Here is a 19,796-nt window from a genome sequence, read left to right as displayed (position 1 = left end):
ACAAACATGTTCAGAGGACTTTTAACCACTTCAAGCCTCTTTGTGTCAAATGTATTTATTTACAGATCTTTAATTTCTATCAATTATAATCATACCTATTTTAAAAGATAACGTCTTTCTTGATGTATAAGTATTGTTGGTATGGCTTTTTTACACTACTGATATGATTGATTAATTAACCTGAAGTTAGCAAACCAATGTATTTCATTAAGTTATTTTTCAATGGCGAAGGCCTGAGTGGTATCAATTTAAAACTCCTATTGCAGTACAAATTCAAATAAAAAAATCAACCGCTCAAAAATGTAAGTTAACTTTTTAAATCGTATCACTTTGACCCTACCCGGCCCTTAAACAATATTGAACACATTTAAGAAATACTATTTTAAGTAAATGAATACAACTGGGTCGATTAAAGCATGTGACTTGTGATTTACCTCTGTCACAGTGGAAATTGTATTAAATCCACATTGGTTGCAGGCGATGGTCTTGCATTCTGTGCAAGTATTGTAGTTGGGAGGATCTTTTGAGCCAATGTTAAGGTCGGCCTTACAGAGTGGACAGCCTGATGAATCCGCTTTTGGGGCACCTTGGATGTCGGTTGGTGCCTTGGGAGGCTCCGATGCATCTTTGTCTGCGTTGGTTTGTACGGTTGAAGGATCCTTTTTCTGTTGTTGTTTCTCTGCTTTCTTTTCAAGAGTTTGCGGGAGAGCCTCTGTGTTCTTTGCAGGTAACGTTTTAGGAGAGGCTGGTGGTGTTGTTCTAGGAGAGACATGGGCTGTAGTGGACATCTTACGTGGAGTCGGTGGTGTCATTTTGGGTTCATCCTGGACAGCTGAGGTTATCAAAGTTGATGCCGAGTTTAAGAAAGATGAACCAAAGCCAAACCTCTTTCCAGAAACGGACTCAGCAGACTTTGCTGCTGTTGGTTGTGTTTTAGGACCACCAAAACCAAAGAAGCCTCCTGATGCCTGTTTGGCAGGCTCAACCGGTGGTGGTACAGATTTGGCTGGAGAGGTACCAGCTTTTGGAGGATGTTGTTGGGGGGGCTTTCCTGCCACTTGATCTGGTGGAGGAGCAGACTTAGCAAAATAAGTCACAGTTTGTGGAAGCTGCTGCGGGGATGGCTTTACTGCCTCTAAGATGGGTGGTGGAGTAGTGGATATAGCAGTAGAAGTCACCGCTGCAGTCTGTTGTGGAGGTAGCTTTCCTTCACCTGGTACTGTTAAAGGTGGTTTAGATATAGAAGTAGGAGTATCAGATTTTGGAGGCTGTTGCTGGGGTGTACTGGGATGTCCTTTGGATGTCTCTTCTGAAGGCTTTTGTAAACCGGGTGAAACATCAGTTTTTGTGGTAGAGGACAGAGAAGTTTTGTCAGGCAATGAAGCAGCTGCAGATGAAACTTTCTTTGTTACAACACCAAGGTCTGGGGCTTCCGTGTCTTTGGTTGTGGAAACATCAACTCGCGCATCTGTAGGTGCAGCTCGTTCATGCTTGTCCTCCTCAGAAGTTGACATAGGGGTTGCTTTCTTCTGTGTGGTGACAGGGACGTCTTTACTTGGTGAAGGTTTGATCATGGGAAGGCCTGGAGGTTCAGAAGCTCCGAGTGCTCTCTGCATCTGGCAGTTCAGACAAAGCCATTCCTTTTCCTGAAAAAACAAACAAAGACCATGAGTACAACCTTTGCATGTGTGAAAAAACAACTCTCAAAATAGCACTTTGTTAATCTAGTCCAAATACATACTTTAGCTGAAAGTCACAACATAGATTGAAAAAGAAAACAGATTTCAATGTCCATAAAATGTAATTAAAATAACAAGGAAAGTCAATGTAAAACTAACACATTGAGAAGAATTAAAGCAAATTGAACAGTGTTTTTCTTGCTAAATTCCAACTAAAAACATGTCCAGTAAATCATTAGATAATGTCTAACAATTTAACAAACTTTCCGCTGACCAAAAATGGTAAATGACGGACTTATTATTATACATTAAGTTAAGTATTTAGTCATTTAATTACCTCTGTTGAATTTGACGTAGGACTAAATCCACATTTGTTACAGACAGGGGTTTTGCATTCAGAACAAGTGTTGTAGTTGGGAAGATCTTTGGAGCTGATATTAAGTCCAATCTTACAAAGCGGACAGGTAGGTTGGACCATTTTGGGAGCAGCCTGGGAGGCTTCTGGTTTTGCGGGGACTGGAGGACCTTTCTCTACGGTGGCCTTTTCAGATGGAGGAGCCTTGTCCTGCTGTTGTTCTAGTATCTTTTCTGGATTTGTTGACTGTGCTACTGGAGGAGCAGAGTCTTCGTTAAGGGCTTTCAGGGGCTGTGCTTCATCAGAGAAGATTGGTTGATCAGCTGGTTTCTGAACTATTTCAGCTGTCCCCTCTTTCTTTTCTAAAACTTCTTTAGGTAAAAGGGAACTTGGTGGAGTTATATCCTCTGACCTCTGGACAGACATTTCAATATTTGAGTTGACAGGAGGAACTTCAACAGGCTGTGGTTTGACATCTGCAGTCTCGATGATGGGAGGGGCAGTAGTGATTGAAATCTCCTTGGTAGATGGTGAAGCAGTTTTCTCATCTTTTCTTGGGGCTGTAACTGTATGTGTGATTTCTTTTGCAGGTGGTGCAGCAGTGGTTGTTGTTTCTGTAATGACCGTTTTAAATGAAGCTTTAGTTTCTTCTTCCTTTTGTGGTACACCTGGTGTTGGGCTGTCGGCCTTATTTTGATCTTGCACTTCTGCTTTTACACTGGAGATAGTGTCTTTCTTTGTATTGGCAGTGACGTCTTTTTGGGCAGCAACAGGTGAGGGAGCTTTGTTGGGTGATGCCTGGGGTTTCATCAGTGGAGGGTCGACTGACTCAGCTGCTGTAATGGCTCTTTGCATCTGACAAGTCAGACACAACCACTCAATCTAGAAGGAAAACCATAATTTTGAGTAAGTGTGTCTGTACATTTTTTTTGTTGAGAGTTCAATCATATATTTTAAATGTAAAATCAGACGTGTAGATATTATTACAATTATTATAATTACTAATATTATTATTATTATTACAAATCATTAATACACACATCTTGAGAACATATTACTTACTTCTGACACATTTGGCATAGGTTTAAATCCACACTGGTTACAGACGGTGTTCTTGCATTCAGTGCAGCTGTTGTAGTTAGGTGGATCCTTGGACCCCACGTTGAGTTGGACCTTACAGAGTGGACAGGTAGACTGGCCTGGTTTGACAGCTACTTGTGAAGCTGCTGCAACCTTTGGAGGCTCTGATGGAGCTTTGTCCACTTTGGCCTGTACTGATGGAGGTGTCTTGGTCTCTTGGGGTTGTTCTGGTTTTGTCTGTTGTTCTCTCCTCTGAGCTGCAGGGGATCTGATCTCTTTTGCTGCGGACATCTTGGGAGAAACTGGTGGAGTAGTCTTGGGCTGGTCCTGAACAGCTGAGGTAATCAAAGTAGATGCAGAACTGAAGATGGAAGAACCAAAGCCAAACATTTTCCCAGTGCCTGACTCTGCTGGCTTTGCAGCATCGGGTTGAGATTTATCACCACCAAAACCAAAGAAGCCTCCTGACTCTCGCCGTGCTGCTGCTGCAGAAATACTCTGCTTACGTTCATTCTGCCTTGTCTGGGCGGGTGATTTATTCAGACCTGGAGTTTTCTGAGGCTCCTGCATCCTCTTTGGAGAAGGAACTGGGCTGTGCTGTTTCTGATCCTCTTGCTTGTTAGCAGCTTCAGTTCTAGTTGGCTGTGGTGTTACGGAGGGTTTTCTCTGAGTTACATCCTTTTTCTCAGGTTCAGCTGAGCTGATCAAGTCTTTCTTTTGTTGTGCAGGTATCTGAGATTTGACAGAAGAAACTCCTTTGGGCTGTGTTGCTCCTACAGCCCGCTGCGTCTGGCAGGTAAGACACAGCCACTCCTTCAGCTGAAAAAAAGAAAAAGAAAAGAAAGGTTCTAATATAAAGTGTTACATTATCAGTATATAAATACATTTTATAATAATGTTATACATTGAATTTGTTTTATACATTTGAGCAGTTGTCACATATATAATAGAAAAGAGTTAATTGTGGATCCAATATGTATTGTTCCCAGAATGAAGGAAGGCATGCATAATTGTAAACAAGGAATAGCATGCAAGGAACACTTTCAATAAAACAAATGCGGGATAATTCTTTACAGTCTTTAAGCAAGCTAATATAAAGGTTGTCTTACCGCTGTTTCATTTGGCAAAGGGTTAAATCCACACTGGTTACAGACGGTGTTCTTGCATTCAGTGCAGCTGTTGTAGTTAGGTGGATCCTTGGACCCCACGTTGAGTTGGACCTTACAGAGTGGACAGGTAGACTGGCCTGGTTTGACAGCTACTTGTGAAGCTGCTGCAGCCTTTGGAGGCTCTGATGGAGCTTTGTCCACTTTGGCCTGTACTGATGGAGGTGTCTTGGTCTCTTGGGGTTGTTCTGGTTTTGTCTGTTGTTCTCTCCTCTGAGCTGCAGGGGATCTGATCTCTTTTGCTGCGGACATCTTGGGAGACACTGGTGGAGTAGTCTTAGGGCTGGTCCTGAACAGCTGAGGTAATCAACGTAGATGCAGAATTGAAGATGGAAGAACCAAAGCCAAACATTTTCCCAGTGCCTGACTCTGCTGGCTTTGTAGCCTCAGGTTGAGCTTTACCACCAAAACCAAAGAAGCCTCCTGACTCTTGCTGTGTTGCTGCTGTAGAAATACTCTGCTTACGTTCACTTTGCCTTGTCTGCTGTGGTGATTTATTAGGACCTGGAGTTTTCTGAGGCTCCTGCATCCTCTTTGGAGATGGAACTGGGCTCGGCTGTTTCTGATCCTCTGGCTTGTTAGCAGTTTCCGCAGTAGTTGGCTGTGCTGTTTCAGAAGGTTTTTTAAGTACTGAATCTTTCCTTTCAGGTTCAGTTGGGCTGAGGATGTCTTTCTCTTGTGGTTTTGCAGTTATCTGAGATTTCACAGAAGCAACTCCTGGGGGCTGTATTGCTCCTACAGCCCGCTGCGTCTGACAGGTGAGACACAGCCACTCCTTCACCTTAAAAGGAACAGAAGTACTGTTTAGTTAAAAAACTGTTCGATTAAATGTGTATAATTATTTGTAATACATCCATCTTAAGCAATGATAACTTTCTGTTATATTTCGGCAACTGTTGTAAATCTATTAACCAAGAGTCAGTGTACATTTTAACGTTTAATATTCCCCAAAAATAATAAGTGAATGCATGCAGAGTTGGAACACAATGGAAAGCCAGCAAGGAAAACTTTCAAAAAAGCATATTGTGTTATTAAAATCAGTCTGTCAGAAGTTAGTTATAAAATAAAATATGTATTAAAAATGTATTATTTTCTGTCGTCTTACCCCTGTTTCATTTGGCATAGGGTTAAATCCACACTGGTTACAGACGGTGTTCTTGCATTCAGTGCAGCTGTTGTAGTTAGGTGGATCCTTGGACCCCACGTTGAGTTGGACCTTACAGAGTGGACAGGTAGACTGGCCTGGTTTGACAGCTACTTGCGAAGCTGCTGCAGCCTTTGGAGGCTCTGATGGAGCTTTGTCCACTTTGGCCTGTACTGATGGAGGTGTCTTGGTCTCTTGGGGTTGTTCTGGTTTTGTCTGTTGTTCTCTCCTCTGAGCTGCAGGGGATCTGATCTCTTTTGCTGCGGACATCTTTGGAGAAACTGGTGGAGTAGTCTTGGGCTGGTCCTGAACAGCTGAGGTAATCAAAGTAGATGCAGAACTGAAGATGGAAGAACCAAAGCCAAACATTTTCCCAGTGCCTGACTCTGCTGGCTTTGCAGCATCGGGTTGAGACTTTACCACCAAAACCAAAGAAGCCTCCTGACTCTTGCTGTGTTGCTGCTGTAGAAATACTCTGCTTACGTTCACCTTGCCTTGTCTGCTGTGGTGATTTATTAGGACTTGGAGTTTTCTGAGGCTCCTGCGTCCTCTTTGGAGATGGAACTGGGCTTGGCTGTTTGTGATCCTTTGGCTTGTTAGCAGTTTCTGTAGTAGCTGGCTGTGCTGTTTCAGAAGGTTTTTTCTGGGTTGAGTCCTTTTTACGTTCAGCTGGGCTGATGATGTCTTTCTTTTGGGGTATTGCAGGTATCTGAGAGTTGACTGGATTAGCTCCTTGGGGCTGTGTTGCTCCTACAGCCCGCTGCGTTTGGCAGGTGAGACACAGCCACTCCTTTACCTATAAAAGAACAGAAAAAATGGTTCAATTAAAAAACGTTTGGTTAAATGTGTGTAATTATTTGTAATACATCCATCTTAACCAATGATAACTTTCTGTTATATTTGAGCAACTGTTGTACATTTAGTAACAAAGAGTCAGAGACAGGGTAGATTTGAATGTTTAACATTCCCCCCAACAAATGAGTGAATGCATGCATAATGTGAACAAAATTGAAAGCAAGCAAAATAAAACTTTCAAAAAAGCATATGGTGTTAATAAAATCAGAATGTCAGCAGTTACTTTGAACATAAAGTATGTACATTTTTATTATTATTTTGTGTAGTCTTACCGCTGTTTCATTTGGCAAAGGGTTAAATCCACACTGGTTACAGACGGTGTTCTTGCATTCAGTGCAGCTGTTGTAGTTAGGTGGATCCTTGGACCCCACGTTGAGTTGGACCTTACAGAGTGGACAGGTAGACTGGCCTGGTTTGACAGCTACTTGCGAAGCTGCTGCAGCCTTTGGAGGCTCTGATGGAGCTTTGTCCACTTTGGCCTGTACTGATGGAGGTGTCTTGGCCTCTTGGGGTTGTTCTGGTTTTGTCTGTTGTTCTCTCCTCTGAGCTGCAGGGGATCTGATCTCTTTTGCTGCGGACATCTTGGGAGAAACTGGTGGAGTAGTCTTGGGCTGGTCCTGAACAGCTGAGGTAATCAACGTAGATGCAGAACTGAAGATGGAAGAACCAAAGCCAAACATTTTCCCAGTGCCTGACTCTGCTGGCTTTGCAGCCTCAGGTTGAGTTTTATCACCACCAAAACCAAAGAAGCCTCCTGACTCTTGCTGTGTTGCTGCTGTAGCATTACTTTGTTTACGTTCAGTTTGCCTTGTCTGGTCAGGTGATTTATTAGGAGCTGGAGTTTTCTGAGGCTCCTGTGGATGCTTTTGAGGTGGAACTGGGCTGGGCTGTTTCTTCTCCTCTGGCTTGCTAGCTGCTTCTACTGTAGCTGGCTGTGGTGTCGCTGGAAGTGTCTTCTGAGTTGAGTCCTTCCTTTCAGGTTCAGCTGGGCTGAGGATGTCTTTCTCTTGTGGTTTTGCAGTTATCTGAGATTTCACAGAAGCAACTCCTGGGGGCTGTATTGCTCCTACAGCCCGCTGCGTCTGACAGGTGAGACATAGCCACTCCTTTGCCTAAAGAATAACAGAAAAAATAAGTTCCATTATAAACTATCAGGTATTCTATGTATTTTGTTTAATCCTTGAAAACAGTGAATATTCTCTGTTACATTTGAGCAGCTGGCATAAATCGAGTAACAAAGGGCCAATAGGGATTTCAATGTTTAATATTGCTAGAAAATAATAAGTGAATGCATGAATCATTTGTACAATGACTACAGTATGCAGAGAGGGAAACTTTCCAAAAAAGCACAGATGATGTAACTCTTAACTGACTGTCAGCAGTCCATAGTAAGATTAAATATGTATTACAAAATGTATCTATTTTCTCTAGTCTTACCCCTGTTTCATTTGGCAACGTGTTAAATCCACACTGGTTACAGACGGTGTTCTTGCATTCAGTGCAGCTGTTGTAGTTAGGTGGATCCTTGGACCCCACGTTGAGTTGGACCTTACAGAGTGGACAGGTAGACTGGCCTGGTTTGACAGCTACTTGCGAAGCTGCTGCAGCCTTTGGAGGTTCATATGGAGCTTTGTCCACTTTGGCCTGTACTGATGGAGGTGTCTTGGTCTCTTGGGGTTGTTCTGGTTTTGTCTGTTGTTCTCTCCTCTGAGCTGCAGGGGATCTGATCTCTTTTGCTGCAGATATCTTGGGAGAAACTGGTGGAGTAGTCTTGGGCTGGTCCTGAACAGCTGAGGTAATCAAAGTAGATGCAGAACTGAAGATGGAAGAACCAAAGCCAAACATTTTCCCAGTGCCTGACTCTGCTGGCTTTGCAGCATCGGGTTGAGATTTATCACCACCAAAACCAAAGAAGCCTCCTGACTCTCGCCGTGCTGCTGCTGCAGAAATACTCTGCTTACGTTCACTCTGCCTTGTCTGGGCGGGTGATTTATTCAGACCTGGAGTTGTCTGAGGCTCCTGCATCCTCTTTGGAGAAGGAACTGGGCTGTGCTGTTTCTGATCCTCTTGCTTGTTAGCAGCTTCAGTTCTAGTTGGCTGTGGTGTTACGGAGGGTTTTCTCTGAGTTACATCCTTTTTCTCAGGTTCAGCTGAGCTGATCAAGTCTTTCTTTTGTTGTGCAGGTATCTGAGATTTGACAGAAGAAACTCCTTTGGGCTGTGTTGCTCCTACAGCCCGCTGCGTCTGGCAGGTAAGACACAGCCACTCCTTCAGCTGAAAAAAAGAAAAAGAAAAGAAAGGTTCTAATATAAAGTGTTACATTATCAGTATATAAATACATTTTACAATAATGTTATACATTGAATTTGTTTTATACATTTGAGCAATTGTCACATATCTAATAGAAAATAGTTAATTGTGGATCCAATATGTATTGTTCCCAGAATGAAGGAAGGCATGCATAATTGTAAACAAGGAATAGCCTGCAAGGAACACTTTCAATAAAACAAATGCGGGATAATTCTTTACAGTCTTTAAGCAAGCTAACATAAAGGTTGTCTTACCGCTGTTTCATTTGGCAAAGGGTTAAATCCACACTGGTTACAGACGGTGTTCTTGCATTCAGTGCAGCTGTTGTAGTTAGGTGGATCCTTGGACCCCACGTTGAGTTGGACTTTACAGAGTGGACAGGTAGACTGGCCTGGTTTGACAGCTACTTGCGATGCTGCTGCAGCCTTTGGAGGCTCTGATGGAGCTTTGTCCACTTTGGCCTGTACTGATGGAGGTGTCTTGGTCTCTTGGGGTTGTTCTGGTTTTGTCTGTTGTTCTCTCCTCTGAGCTGCAGGGGATCTGATCTCTTTTGCTGCGGACATCTTGGGAGACACTGGTGGAGTAGTCTTGGGCTGGTCCTGAACAGCTGAGGTAATCAAAGTAGATGCAGAACTGAAGATGGAAGAACCAAAGCCAAACATTTTCCCAGTGCCTGACTCTGCTGGCTTTGCAGCATCGGGTTGAGCTTTACCACCAAAACCAAAGAAGCCTCCTGACTCTTGCTGTGTTGCTGCTGTAGCATTACTTTGTTTACGTTCGGTTTGATTATTTATCCCAGGCTTTGCAGCATCAAGTTGTTTATCACAAGGTTGGCTTGCCTGATCTGGTGGCTTGTTTGGTCTTGTCTTTTGTCTTTCCTCTGGTGTTTTATGATGAGGTTCTTGGCTCGCTTGTTTCAATGGAGCAGTACCAGCTTCAGGTTTGCCTGGCTTAACTGATGGAGTAGACTGTTTTCTCTGTGGTGAGACTGCAGCAGGTGAAGGAACTTTAGGAACTGCTTGGGACTTCATTGCTGGAGGGGGGCTCAGATGCTTCAACTGCTCTTTTCATCTGACAGTTAAGACATAGCCACTCGTTTTCCTAAAATACAAGAGATAACAGTTATTTGTTGGTTTGGAATTGGAAATTGCAATAATTCACAAAAATGTAAGTACTTAGGAAAACACACTCCTAAAAACTGCACTACAGGTCATTTGAACATATTCACAGATTAAAGGTGGGGTAGGTAAGTTTCAGAAACCGGCTCGAGTGCACTAAAATTTTAAAGTACACAGCCGAAAAGAATCCGCCCCTTCCTTCAGACTTCCTTACAGAGCACCTCCTCCAACACACGTGAACACGCAATGCACGCCCAATACATTTGTGCGTGCACGAGATGGAAGGCTGACAGACAGGGTGGCAATCCAATCCGTTTAACCAAGCCGGCTAAACGGATTGGTCGTGCTTTTTACAGTATTACGGCTTCCACAGATGACATTTTTTTATGGATTTTTTGTCAAAGCACTTAAGATATTCATTGCTATCGGGATGTTAAGAGCATTCCATGGAATATAACAAAAAGTGTATCTCGAGCCGGTTTCTGAAACTTACCTACCCCACCTTTAATACACAATCATGCATACATGCATATAGTACATTTGGAAATAAATGTTCTGTTTGTATTCCATTACTTACCTTTCCTATAGGTATTGGGTTGAATCCACATTGGCTACAGACAGTAGTTTTGCACCCAGTGCAGGTGTTGTAGTTTGGAGGGTCCTTGGAACTCATGTTAAGCTCAACCTTACACAGTGGACAGGTGGCTTTACTTCCTTTAGAAGATGTTTGGGAGATTGCTGATGCCCTTGGTAGCTGTAATGGAGCTTTGTCCTCTTTGCTATGGTGGGATTCTTCTGGTTTCCTCCCCTGCTCTGGTTTCTGACTAAGAGTTTTGGGCTCTCTTGCTGGTGACATTTTGGGGGAAGCTGTAGGTGTACATCTTGGAGAAATCTTGGGACCAGCAGACATCTTACGAGAACCTGGAGGTGTAGTACTTGATACTTCCTGAACAGCAGATGATACCAAAGTGGATGCTGAGCTGAAAATGGAGGAACCAAATCCAAACATTTTCCCAGTCACAGACTCTGTTGTTTTTGAAGCATCAGGCCCTGTTTTAGGACCACTCAAGCCAATTGGGTTCCTAACTCCCCCTTTGTATCTGGGGTGATCTTACTCGGGTTTAGTCCAGGTTCACTTATCTTGTCAGTTGGTTTCTGAGAATCCCCTGCGATACCGAGAGGAGCTTTCTGAACAGGAGTTGGGCTAGCCTTTGAGTCAAGGTCTGGTCCTTTCGCAGCCTTTGTTTCCTTTGTTACTGCTGCAGCCTGTGCCTTCAGCAGAGAACCTGGTTTGGGACTCCCTTTCTCTTGAAGTGTATCGAGCCCCTGATTCTGGATCTTTGAAGGTGCATCAGATTTATTTCGAGTTTCCACTTGATTAGAAGCTTTTATCTTCTGATGTCCAGCAGATGGAGAAATGCTGTCAGCTGATTTCATTGGAGGTCCTGTGCGTTCGGATGCACTAAGAGCCCTCTGCATCTGACAGTTCAGGCATAACCAATGTTTTACCTGCAAACAGAAAAATCAATGAAACATTTACTAAACCTTCATGCAATCACTACAATGTCAAACTGATGTACCTTATATGTTTTATGATGATCAACTATGGTCTATATTTCATTATTTTGCTTTTTTCTTTAGTTTTAAAGTTAATTGGCTAAATGTATTGTATTACCTCTGAATTATTTGGCATAGGATTAAATCCACATTGGTTGCAGACAGTATTCTTGCATTCGGTGCAGTTGTTGTAGTTTGGAGGTTCCTTGGAGCCAAAGTTGAGTTCCACCTTACAGAGTGGGCAGGTAGATTGGCCTGCCTTGTGAGCTGCTGCATCTTTTGGAACCTCTGATGGAACTTTTCCTACTTTGGCTTGGGGTGATGGAGAAGTTCCGGGCTGCACTTTCCTTACCTCTTGCCCTTGTTTGTGAGCAAGAGGTGATTTTGGTGCTTCTGCGCGAGGCATTTTAGGAGAAACTAGAGGTGTCGTTTTAGAATCAGATGCAGAACTAAAGATGGACGTACCAAATCCAAACATTTTTCCACCAAGGGACTCAGCAGGCTTTGCACTATCAGGTTGAGCTTTAGGACTGCCAAATCCAAATAACTTTCCAGATTCCTCTTGTGAAGTTGTAGTAGTAGTTTTCTGACCAGGAGATGGGCTGACCTGTTTCGGACTTTCTGGAAGTTTCACGACTTTAGCCGTTGCAGGCTGCTCAGCTGGTATTGGTGGTTTCCTCTGAGGGGAGCCTGGTGCTGAGGTGTTCTTTATTTTAGATTCAGTGGGTGTTTGAGTGTCTATCTTTTGAGGTTTAACCAGTTGGGGAGTTGCCTTATTTATGGCTGATGCAGGGACTTTATTTGGTGAAGCCTGTAGTTTCATCATGGGAGTTCCTGGTGGCTCAGCTGCTCCTAGTGCTCTCTGCATCTGGCAGTTGAGACATAACCACTCCTGCACCTAGTAGAGCAAACAGTAAATGGGTACAATTAAAATCCTGTCGTTGTACAATAGGAAGGAGTTTACCAATAATAATTACAAATACGAATACCATTATTAAATACAAATGTGACAATCATTGTTCAATTGCTTTTTCTGTAATCAACAGTAAACTTGTCTTACCTCTTTAACATTTGGCATCGGATTAAATCCACATTGGTTACAGACAGTATTTTTGCAATCTGTACAGGTGTTGTAGTTGGGAGGATCTTGTGAGCCCACATTTAGTTCCAGTTTACAGAGAGGACAGGTAGAGTGTCCTGCTTTAGAAACAACTAGGGTAGCTGATAGAAGTTTGTCCGCTTTCGTCTGTACTGATTGCGAAGCCTTGGTCAGTTGGGGTTGTCCTGGTTTTGTCTCCTGTCCTGTTTTCGTCGCAGTGGGTGATTTGGAATCCTTTGTGGTAGGCAATTTGGGAGAAAGTGGGGGTGTCGTTTTTGGATCATCTTGAACAGCTGAGGTTATCAATGTGGATGCAGAATTGAAAATGGAGGAACCAAAACCCATCATCTTTCCAGTCACTGCAGGTTTTGCAGCATCAGGCTGACTTTTAGGACTACCAAATCCGAAAAACCCTCCTGACTCTTGCTGTGTAGATGCAGTGGCATTTCCCCTTCTTTTGTGACATTTGGCTTGTCTGGTCTGGTTGTTTCTGAGGACCTGCCTTTCGGCTGTCTTGAGGTGTTTTCTGACCAGGAGCTGTGCTGGCTGGTCTTTTAGCAGCTTCAGTCTTGTCTGGTGCAGCAGTCTTTTGTAGTGAAGGTTGCCCTGGGCCTTCCTGGGCTCGTTTCACCTGGCAGTTTAGACAAAGCCACTCCTTTCCCTTCAAAAACAAACAAAAACAAACACACATTCATAACATATACACATGCATGTTTTAATGATAACAAACCAAAGCTGTAAATTAAAAATAGAAGTGCAGAGACTGGTTGAATTATCCTATTCTTAACAGAAAATTACACACACACACGGAATTATTCATGGTACAGTATACAGTGAGCAAACTCTGTGGATGGCTACGGCAATTAAGATCAACATCTTGATTTACTGTATGATGTAAGAATCACCCAACAAAGTTAATTCATTTGTTGTGCTTTTGGTAAAATCCACTATTTGTTGCAGCATTTCAGAAAAGTGAGTATATAATGTTTGTATTTAAGTTAGTGTGTGTTTGATTAAGTAAACTAATTATATCACCACAAAAGTGCAAATGTAAGCTTTTAAAAAAGTAAGCCAGGTGACAGTAATCACAAAGTTTCAGTGGTGTGTAGACTATACATGTTAAAACATCCACTTCAAAGCAGGCTTGCAAAATCCACATAAGGATCTCTCCACCCTGATCTTGGTTCATCACCATTGAAGTCATTGGTTGAAGCAGTATTAAATGATCAAGTAGCCTCTGACTGTCCTTGGGAAGGTAGCCTACTAACTGTGCATTGTATTACAGAGTCAAGTGTCATGTCCTTTGTGCTTTAATATGCAATGTCTAATTACCTTGGACATTGTGTGTGTGTGTGTGTGTGTGTGTGTGTGGTGTGTGTGTGTGTTGTGTGTGTGTTTGTGTATGTGTATGTGTGTGTGTGGTGTGTGTGTGTGTGTGTGTGTGTGTGTGTGTGTGTGTGTGTGTGGTGTGTGTGTGTGTGTGTGTGTGTTCCCCTATTGTGTGCCAGTCCAGACAGTGCAGGGAGAGAAAGCTGGATGTAGGATTTCAAAAGATTTGTTGTGTGTTGTCATTGTATTGAACACCAAAGATGCGTGTTTCTGCTAGGGGTTGTGTGTAACTGAATCAGCTTAACCGGTTCTGTAAGACCAATCTGATCGCTCAGACAACAACAACAAATTGCCTCAACAACTATTAGGATGACATAGTGACGTATGTAGCATTTTTTAGATTAACTTTGAAAATATGTATTTGTTGTAAGTCATTAGTTTCATTCGGTAATGAATTGAATAAATATCACACATATCTTACCTCATTGACATTTGGCAAGGGGTTAAATCCACATTGGTTGCAGAGACGGTGCTTTTGCAATCAGTGCAGGTATTATAGTTGGAGGATCCTTCGAGCCCATATTGAGCATCACCTTACAGATTGGACAAGTGCATTGACCTCCTTTAGGAGCATTGTGGGAGGCTGCTGTTGCCTTTGGAGTCTCTGATTGAGCTTTTCCACTTTGACCTGTCCCTGCTGGACTGGCTTTGGCTTGCAGGGGTTGCTCTTGTTTATTGTCTTGCACTGACTTTTGGACAGCTGCTGGTTTGGTCTCCTTTGTAGACTGCATTTTGGGCGAAACTGGTGGTGTAGTTTTTGACTCATCCTGTACAGCTGAGGCTATTAAGTAGATGCAGAACTAAAATGGAGGAACCAAAACCAAACATCTTCCCACTCACTGACTCTTCTGGCTTTGCAGCTTCAGTTTTAGCACCACCAAAGCCAAATAAACCTCCTGACTCCTGCTTGGCACTGCTTTGCTTGCGCCCAGTTTGACTTATCTGGTCTGGTTGTTGAGGCCCTGATGTTCTCTGGGTCTCAGGTGTCATTTTGTGAACAGAAGCAGGACTGGCCTGCTTTTGAATGTCTGATCCTTTAGCAGCTTCACCCTTGGCTTGCACTTTTGCCGAAGTAGACTGCATTTTCTGAGGTGAAGCTGCTCCTGACATCTCTTTTTTGACAGGTGCAGCAGGCGATGGTGTCTGGTTTTGAGCAGCAGACACTTTGTTGGGAATGGGCTTTTCATGGAAGGTCCCGGTGGTTCAGAAAATCCTTGGGCTCTCTTTACCTGGCAGGTTAGACAAAGCCACTCACGCCCCTATACACAAAAAAAAGAAGAAGAAGATAGATACATTGTTACAACAATTACATATTAATGCACACAAAGTACAAGATTCAAATGCACAGCTCAAACTAATATTTAAGTGGGATCACACATATATGTCATAATTTGAAACATTACATAACATAACAATAAACATTTTAACTTGTTTAAATCTTATCCTATTTGAAGACAACTCAGAAAGGTGATGTTTTTTTTAACAATAAGTGCTATGGTAAAGATATGGTCCAGTGTTTAATTGTATTGAAACTTTTCTTTTAGCAAATAAGATTGCTCTACATCCACACTTATTGTGTTTGATATCAGTGAATTGACACAACAGCAACTGCAGTGCATAGCAGAGTCATTTTCAATTGTCAATAAAAACAAATATTATTAATATCAAACATGTTAACTGTAATATAGTATAACATACTGTTTACTTTACAATAAGCGCAATATATGGGCATTTAGTTTGAAAAAAGCATAAAAAGACGGATAAGAAATTACAAACAAACGGATTAACTTCTTACTTCTGAGCCAATACTTACATCTGAGTCAGGAGGGCTGAAGCCGCAGAAGCTGCACACTTCAGTTTTACACTGTGTACATGTTTTATGGTTGGGTGGTTCCTTGGTGTGCATGTTAAGTTCTGTTGTCTTACACACTGGGCAAAGGGTATTAGCTACTGCCTTTGACTGAGATCCAGCTTTGGTTGGTCCCGGTGATGAAGACCCTGCTTGGGACAGGCCAGGTCCCTTAGGGCCTTGTGGCTGAGACCCCGGCTTATTTGAGGACTGCTGGGGTGTAGTCCTGAAACTTTGCTGCTGTTGCCCCACCTTAGGTGAGCCCTGTTGTTGTGTTGTTGTTGTTGCTGTTGTTGTTGTTGTCCAATTATTGGTGACCCCTGTGGGTTGCTGTCCCTACTTTAGGTGACCCTTGCTGTGACCCAGCCTTTGTGGACTCTTGCAACCCAGTCTTTGCTGGCTGTTGTTGCTGTGCACCTGTCTTAGAAGGCCCTTGTTTTTGCATCCCTGTTTTAGGTGGAACCTGCTGTTGTGAAGATGCCTTTGGAGATCCTGGTTGAACTCCACTCTTATTCACAATCTGCGGTTGACCTCCAGGCTTAGGTGAACCTTGCTGTAGTGGCCCCTTTGGAAGATCTTTTTGTGACTGCCCTTTTAGATGACCTTCAGGCTGTGTTCCTGCCTTTTGAGTAACTTGTTGCCCCCCATGCTTGTTTTGGGGTGCAGTCTGTCCATTCCCGTGCAACTGTGGTGAGCCTTGTTTAGAGAGAGGCTGGCCCGTTTGTATAGGAGGGCCCTGGCCTGATTTTTGGGGTCCATGCTGCTGTTGAGGGCCTTTGCCAGGGCCTGCTCCTGGCTGCTGTTCTCCAGGTGGCTTCACTCCCTGCTGGGAAGGTCCTTTCTTATTCTTATCCCCCTCCCCATCATCTCCAAATAAACCAAACTTATTCACAGCAGAGGACACAGCATTGAGGGGGTTGGCCCCACTAAGGAATTTGGAGGAGAACATAGCCGGGTTCTCCTCCTCCTCCTCCTCGTCCTCCTCAGAGGAACTTGAGTCTACAGGACTGTCGGAGTCCGAACAGGAGCTGTCGCCTCTGTGTCCTGGCTCTCCCGCAGAGGCCTTAGGGGGGGCTGGCTCTGGAGCTGTGGAGAGGGCATCTACAGCTCCGCTGCTGCTGCCAATGCTGCTGCTGCTGCTGCTGCTCCCTGGGCTCTCCTCTGGCGCAGCATCTACATCAGACTTCCTAAATGCATGAGAAACAGACAAAGAGTTAATGTGAGGTCACAAGAGACAAGAGAAGCATGATCATTTGTGAACCACATTTGCAGTACTGTCTGAGCCAATATGCTGTCTGGTAAACAAAATAAAAACCTGCTGCACCAGCGTACTAAGTATAATGGATGCAGGGGAAACATATTATCACTCCTTCAATGAATTGCTTTCTAAGGTTTTCCAATACTGTAGCCTACTATACATAATTCACATCTCTAAAAACTCCAAGCACATAATATTATGGGTTTATCTATATCCTATACCTTCATATTTCACAGTAGAGGAATTTACATGTGGACACACTGTAAATGTGAATAATTTGAATCTATGACACAACACAGAGCTTGATAAATAAAATCCCGGTTGACACGATTATCATTTGCATAGCAATTGTCGCCTCTATACGGAGAAAGCCATTAATGATTCAGCCTCACTTTGATTTACTCTGCCTCGACTGTTGCTTTCAGGACCATGGATAGAGTCAGAGCCGCTCTGTTGATCACAGCATACACAAGCCTCAGAGATCCCTTTCAGCCATACGGCACAGAGCAATGTGCAACACAGGAGGCGGATATCGCTTTCAATAGAGCCGGCTACTACAAACCCAAATCAAGTGACCATTCAAGGTGTACTCACAGGTTACAATATTTCTTCCACCGTAGAATAATTTGTATTTATGACAGGGTATTCCATGTCATTCATCACTCAAATACGACCCAGTGTCGGGGAGAGAAAAATGTCATGCAGTAGGATGTTTTACAGCAGCATGACGAGTAAACATAGCGCTCTCTTTACAGAAACTGCAGGCACATCCGGGTAGGGGCTCATCACATAATCCATGGGAAGTGAAAACGAATACTTTCCTTTACAAAAGCAACATCAAGGGCAGTATAAGCCTGCCATGAGCAGTCATTTTTACATAACAGCTGGATTTAACGTGAAGTCTACTACGCTCAGGCAGCAGCGGTTCATCCAGAGGCGGTTAAGAGGATCTGATGTAGAATGTAGCCTAATCGAAATAATAAAAAAAGCACCGTGCATTTCCTTCGACTACTGAACCCGATAACATTTTAGACCGCAGATGGTACGAGGTGATGACAGCTCCGTGCAAACGGGTGACCGGAGAGAAAAAGGAAGAGAAAAACACATTATCACCTATTTGTGTGCCCTTGACCGGGAGTCTGTTGAAGAAGTCTAAATGTATTATAATCTGGAGATATTTAAAACCGGCTGAAATAAGTGAGGTAAACCAGCGGAAGCCATGTCATCGGAAACATCTCCTGAATTACCATCTGTTCTTCGCTCTGTGCTCCCCTCACTCATCTCCTCCCATCCTGCAGCCAAGCATCCTTCAACCTCCACGGTCACAATGTCAAACAGTGAAGCGCGGTATTCCCGTGAAAGCGAAGGAAACTGTACCTTCATCGACAGCAGATCTGTCTCCCTATCCTCGCCAAAAGCTCCTCGGATATCCCCTGTCCGTGTCTGTGATCGCCGAGGGATGGAGGGCACAGGGCAGCCGATAGAGAGCGATCAGCATCCACTCCGCCCCCCAATCCAGTGCGCATGCGCCACATCTGACAGGTGATCACAATATATATCACGTACGGAAATTGAAATTAAAGGGGACAAGGCGATTTATTACCCCGGAGTCACGAGTGATCAGCGTCGATGTCTTTAAGATTTACCCTCCTGCGTGATATGTTGCACATTTTCCCAGAGACCGTTGACATTTAAAATGTCGTGTCATGAGCAGTATAGAGGGGTAATGTGAATTTAGCCCCAAGAGCGCTGAGTCGTGACAGCTATGTTATATTCAGTTCACAGTAAATTCCACTTTACATAACTGTATTTACAATTCATATATTCGTTGCAAAACACAACACATTTGTATTATTTTTGCAAAAAGTACCCTGGGAATACTAATGTATAGGCTACTAGTAAAATAAGGTAACACTTTATTTTGATAGTCCATATGTAACACTCTATAAGTCATCAGTTGACATTTAGTAGCATGTCAACAGCGTATTAACCAATATTCAACCTTACCCTTACCTTATCTGTATATTGTGTCAACATCTTCAAAATTGACAATCAACTACTCAAAATCAATCTGTCAGTTGAAAGTCAACAGGGCCATGTTGACTATCTGTTGATAATCTGTTGAGAGTCAATATGTCAACTAAAGATTACATTAAGCATTAGTTGGTGATCAACAGATAAGCAACTTTAGAGTTTAGTTGACTATCTGTTGATCGTCAACTAATCTAGAGTTGACTATCAGTATACTTTTAGTAGGCATTCTCCTGTGTTAGGACTATCCAATTAAAGTGAAACACAGTTGAGAACAGTAGAAAGTCTATAACCTATCAACAGAACACATACATGCATCCACTAATTATATGCAACAGACATGGGAATAAAGCGAAATGTTTTGCACAACTGATCACAAACTTTATTTATTCATTATGTATGTAATGTTTGAGTTAGAAACACCTGTTCCTGTTTTATTTGACTAATATATAAGATAAACACAGAAGCCTAATGCATTCACTTGAGAACAAAAGGTTTTTCACAAGAACTCACAATCTACAGATAGTAAGGTTGAATATCGGTTAATAACCTGTTGCAAAAAACATGTTGACAGTCAACAGACACTTTTTGTAAAATCTATAGATCAACACTTGAGATGGACATTATATTCTACTGGCAGTTAGTTAAATGCATGTTATTTGTCTGTTGAAACAGTGTTGTTGAATGTCAACTGATGACTTGTAGAGTGTTAACTATGGACTATCAAAATAAAGTGTTACCTAAAATAAAGTATATTTTATCGGCAAAAGGACATCAGACAGCTCTATCTTGTTTATTATTCTATTCCAAATATACAGAGATCAATGTATACATGTGTGAGGAGTAACATGCCAGTTGATGTCTGAAAATGAGCTGTCCATGTGTTACCTTGTCTTAATAAAAACA

At 42.8% G+C, this 19,796-nt stretch overlaps 1 protein-coding gene across 1 annotated transcript in view; it reads right to left on the bottom strand.

The window, feature by feature from the left end:
• pclob (piccolo presynaptic cytomatrix protein b) overlaps positions 1-18,365 on the bottom strand; it is a 63,872-nt gene extending 45,507 nt beyond the window's left edge. Inside the window, 17 exon segments of the mRNA XM_034215599.1 lie at positions 435-1,646; positions 2,017-2,916; positions 3,097-3,933; positions 4,224-4,561; positions 4,563-5,061; positions 5,386-5,525; positions 5,527-6,220; positions 6,552-7,391; positions 7,717-8,553; positions 8,844-9,647; positions 10,285-10,653; positions 10,776-11,216; positions 11,383-12,162; positions 12,325-13,024; positions 14,174-15,011; positions 15,566-16,788; positions 18,237-18,365. Of these exon segments, the coding sequence (XP_034071490.1) occupies positions 435-1,646; positions 2,017-2,916; positions 3,097-3,933; positions 4,224-4,561; positions 4,563-5,061; positions 5,386-5,525; positions 5,527-6,220; positions 6,552-7,391; positions 7,717-8,553; positions 8,844-9,647; positions 10,285-10,653; positions 10,776-11,216; positions 11,383-12,162; positions 12,325-12,711 (9,078 nt within the window). The 5' untranslated portion in view covers positions 12,712-13,024; positions 14,174-15,011; positions 15,566-16,788; positions 18,237-18,365.
• Positions 18,366-19,796: the final 1,431 nt, after the last annotated feature.

The sequence above is a fragment of the Gymnodraco acuticeps genome, unplaced genomic scaffold (assembly GCF_902827175.1).
Source record: "Gymnodraco acuticeps unplaced genomic scaffold, fGymAcu1.1, whole genome shotgun sequence".
Lineage (NCBI taxonomy): Eukaryota > Metazoa > Chordata > Actinopteri > Perciformes > Bathydraconidae > Gymnodraco > Gymnodraco acuticeps.
Note: the sequence above shows the minus strand (reverse complement) of the source record. Positions and strands in the feature narration are given on the sequence as shown.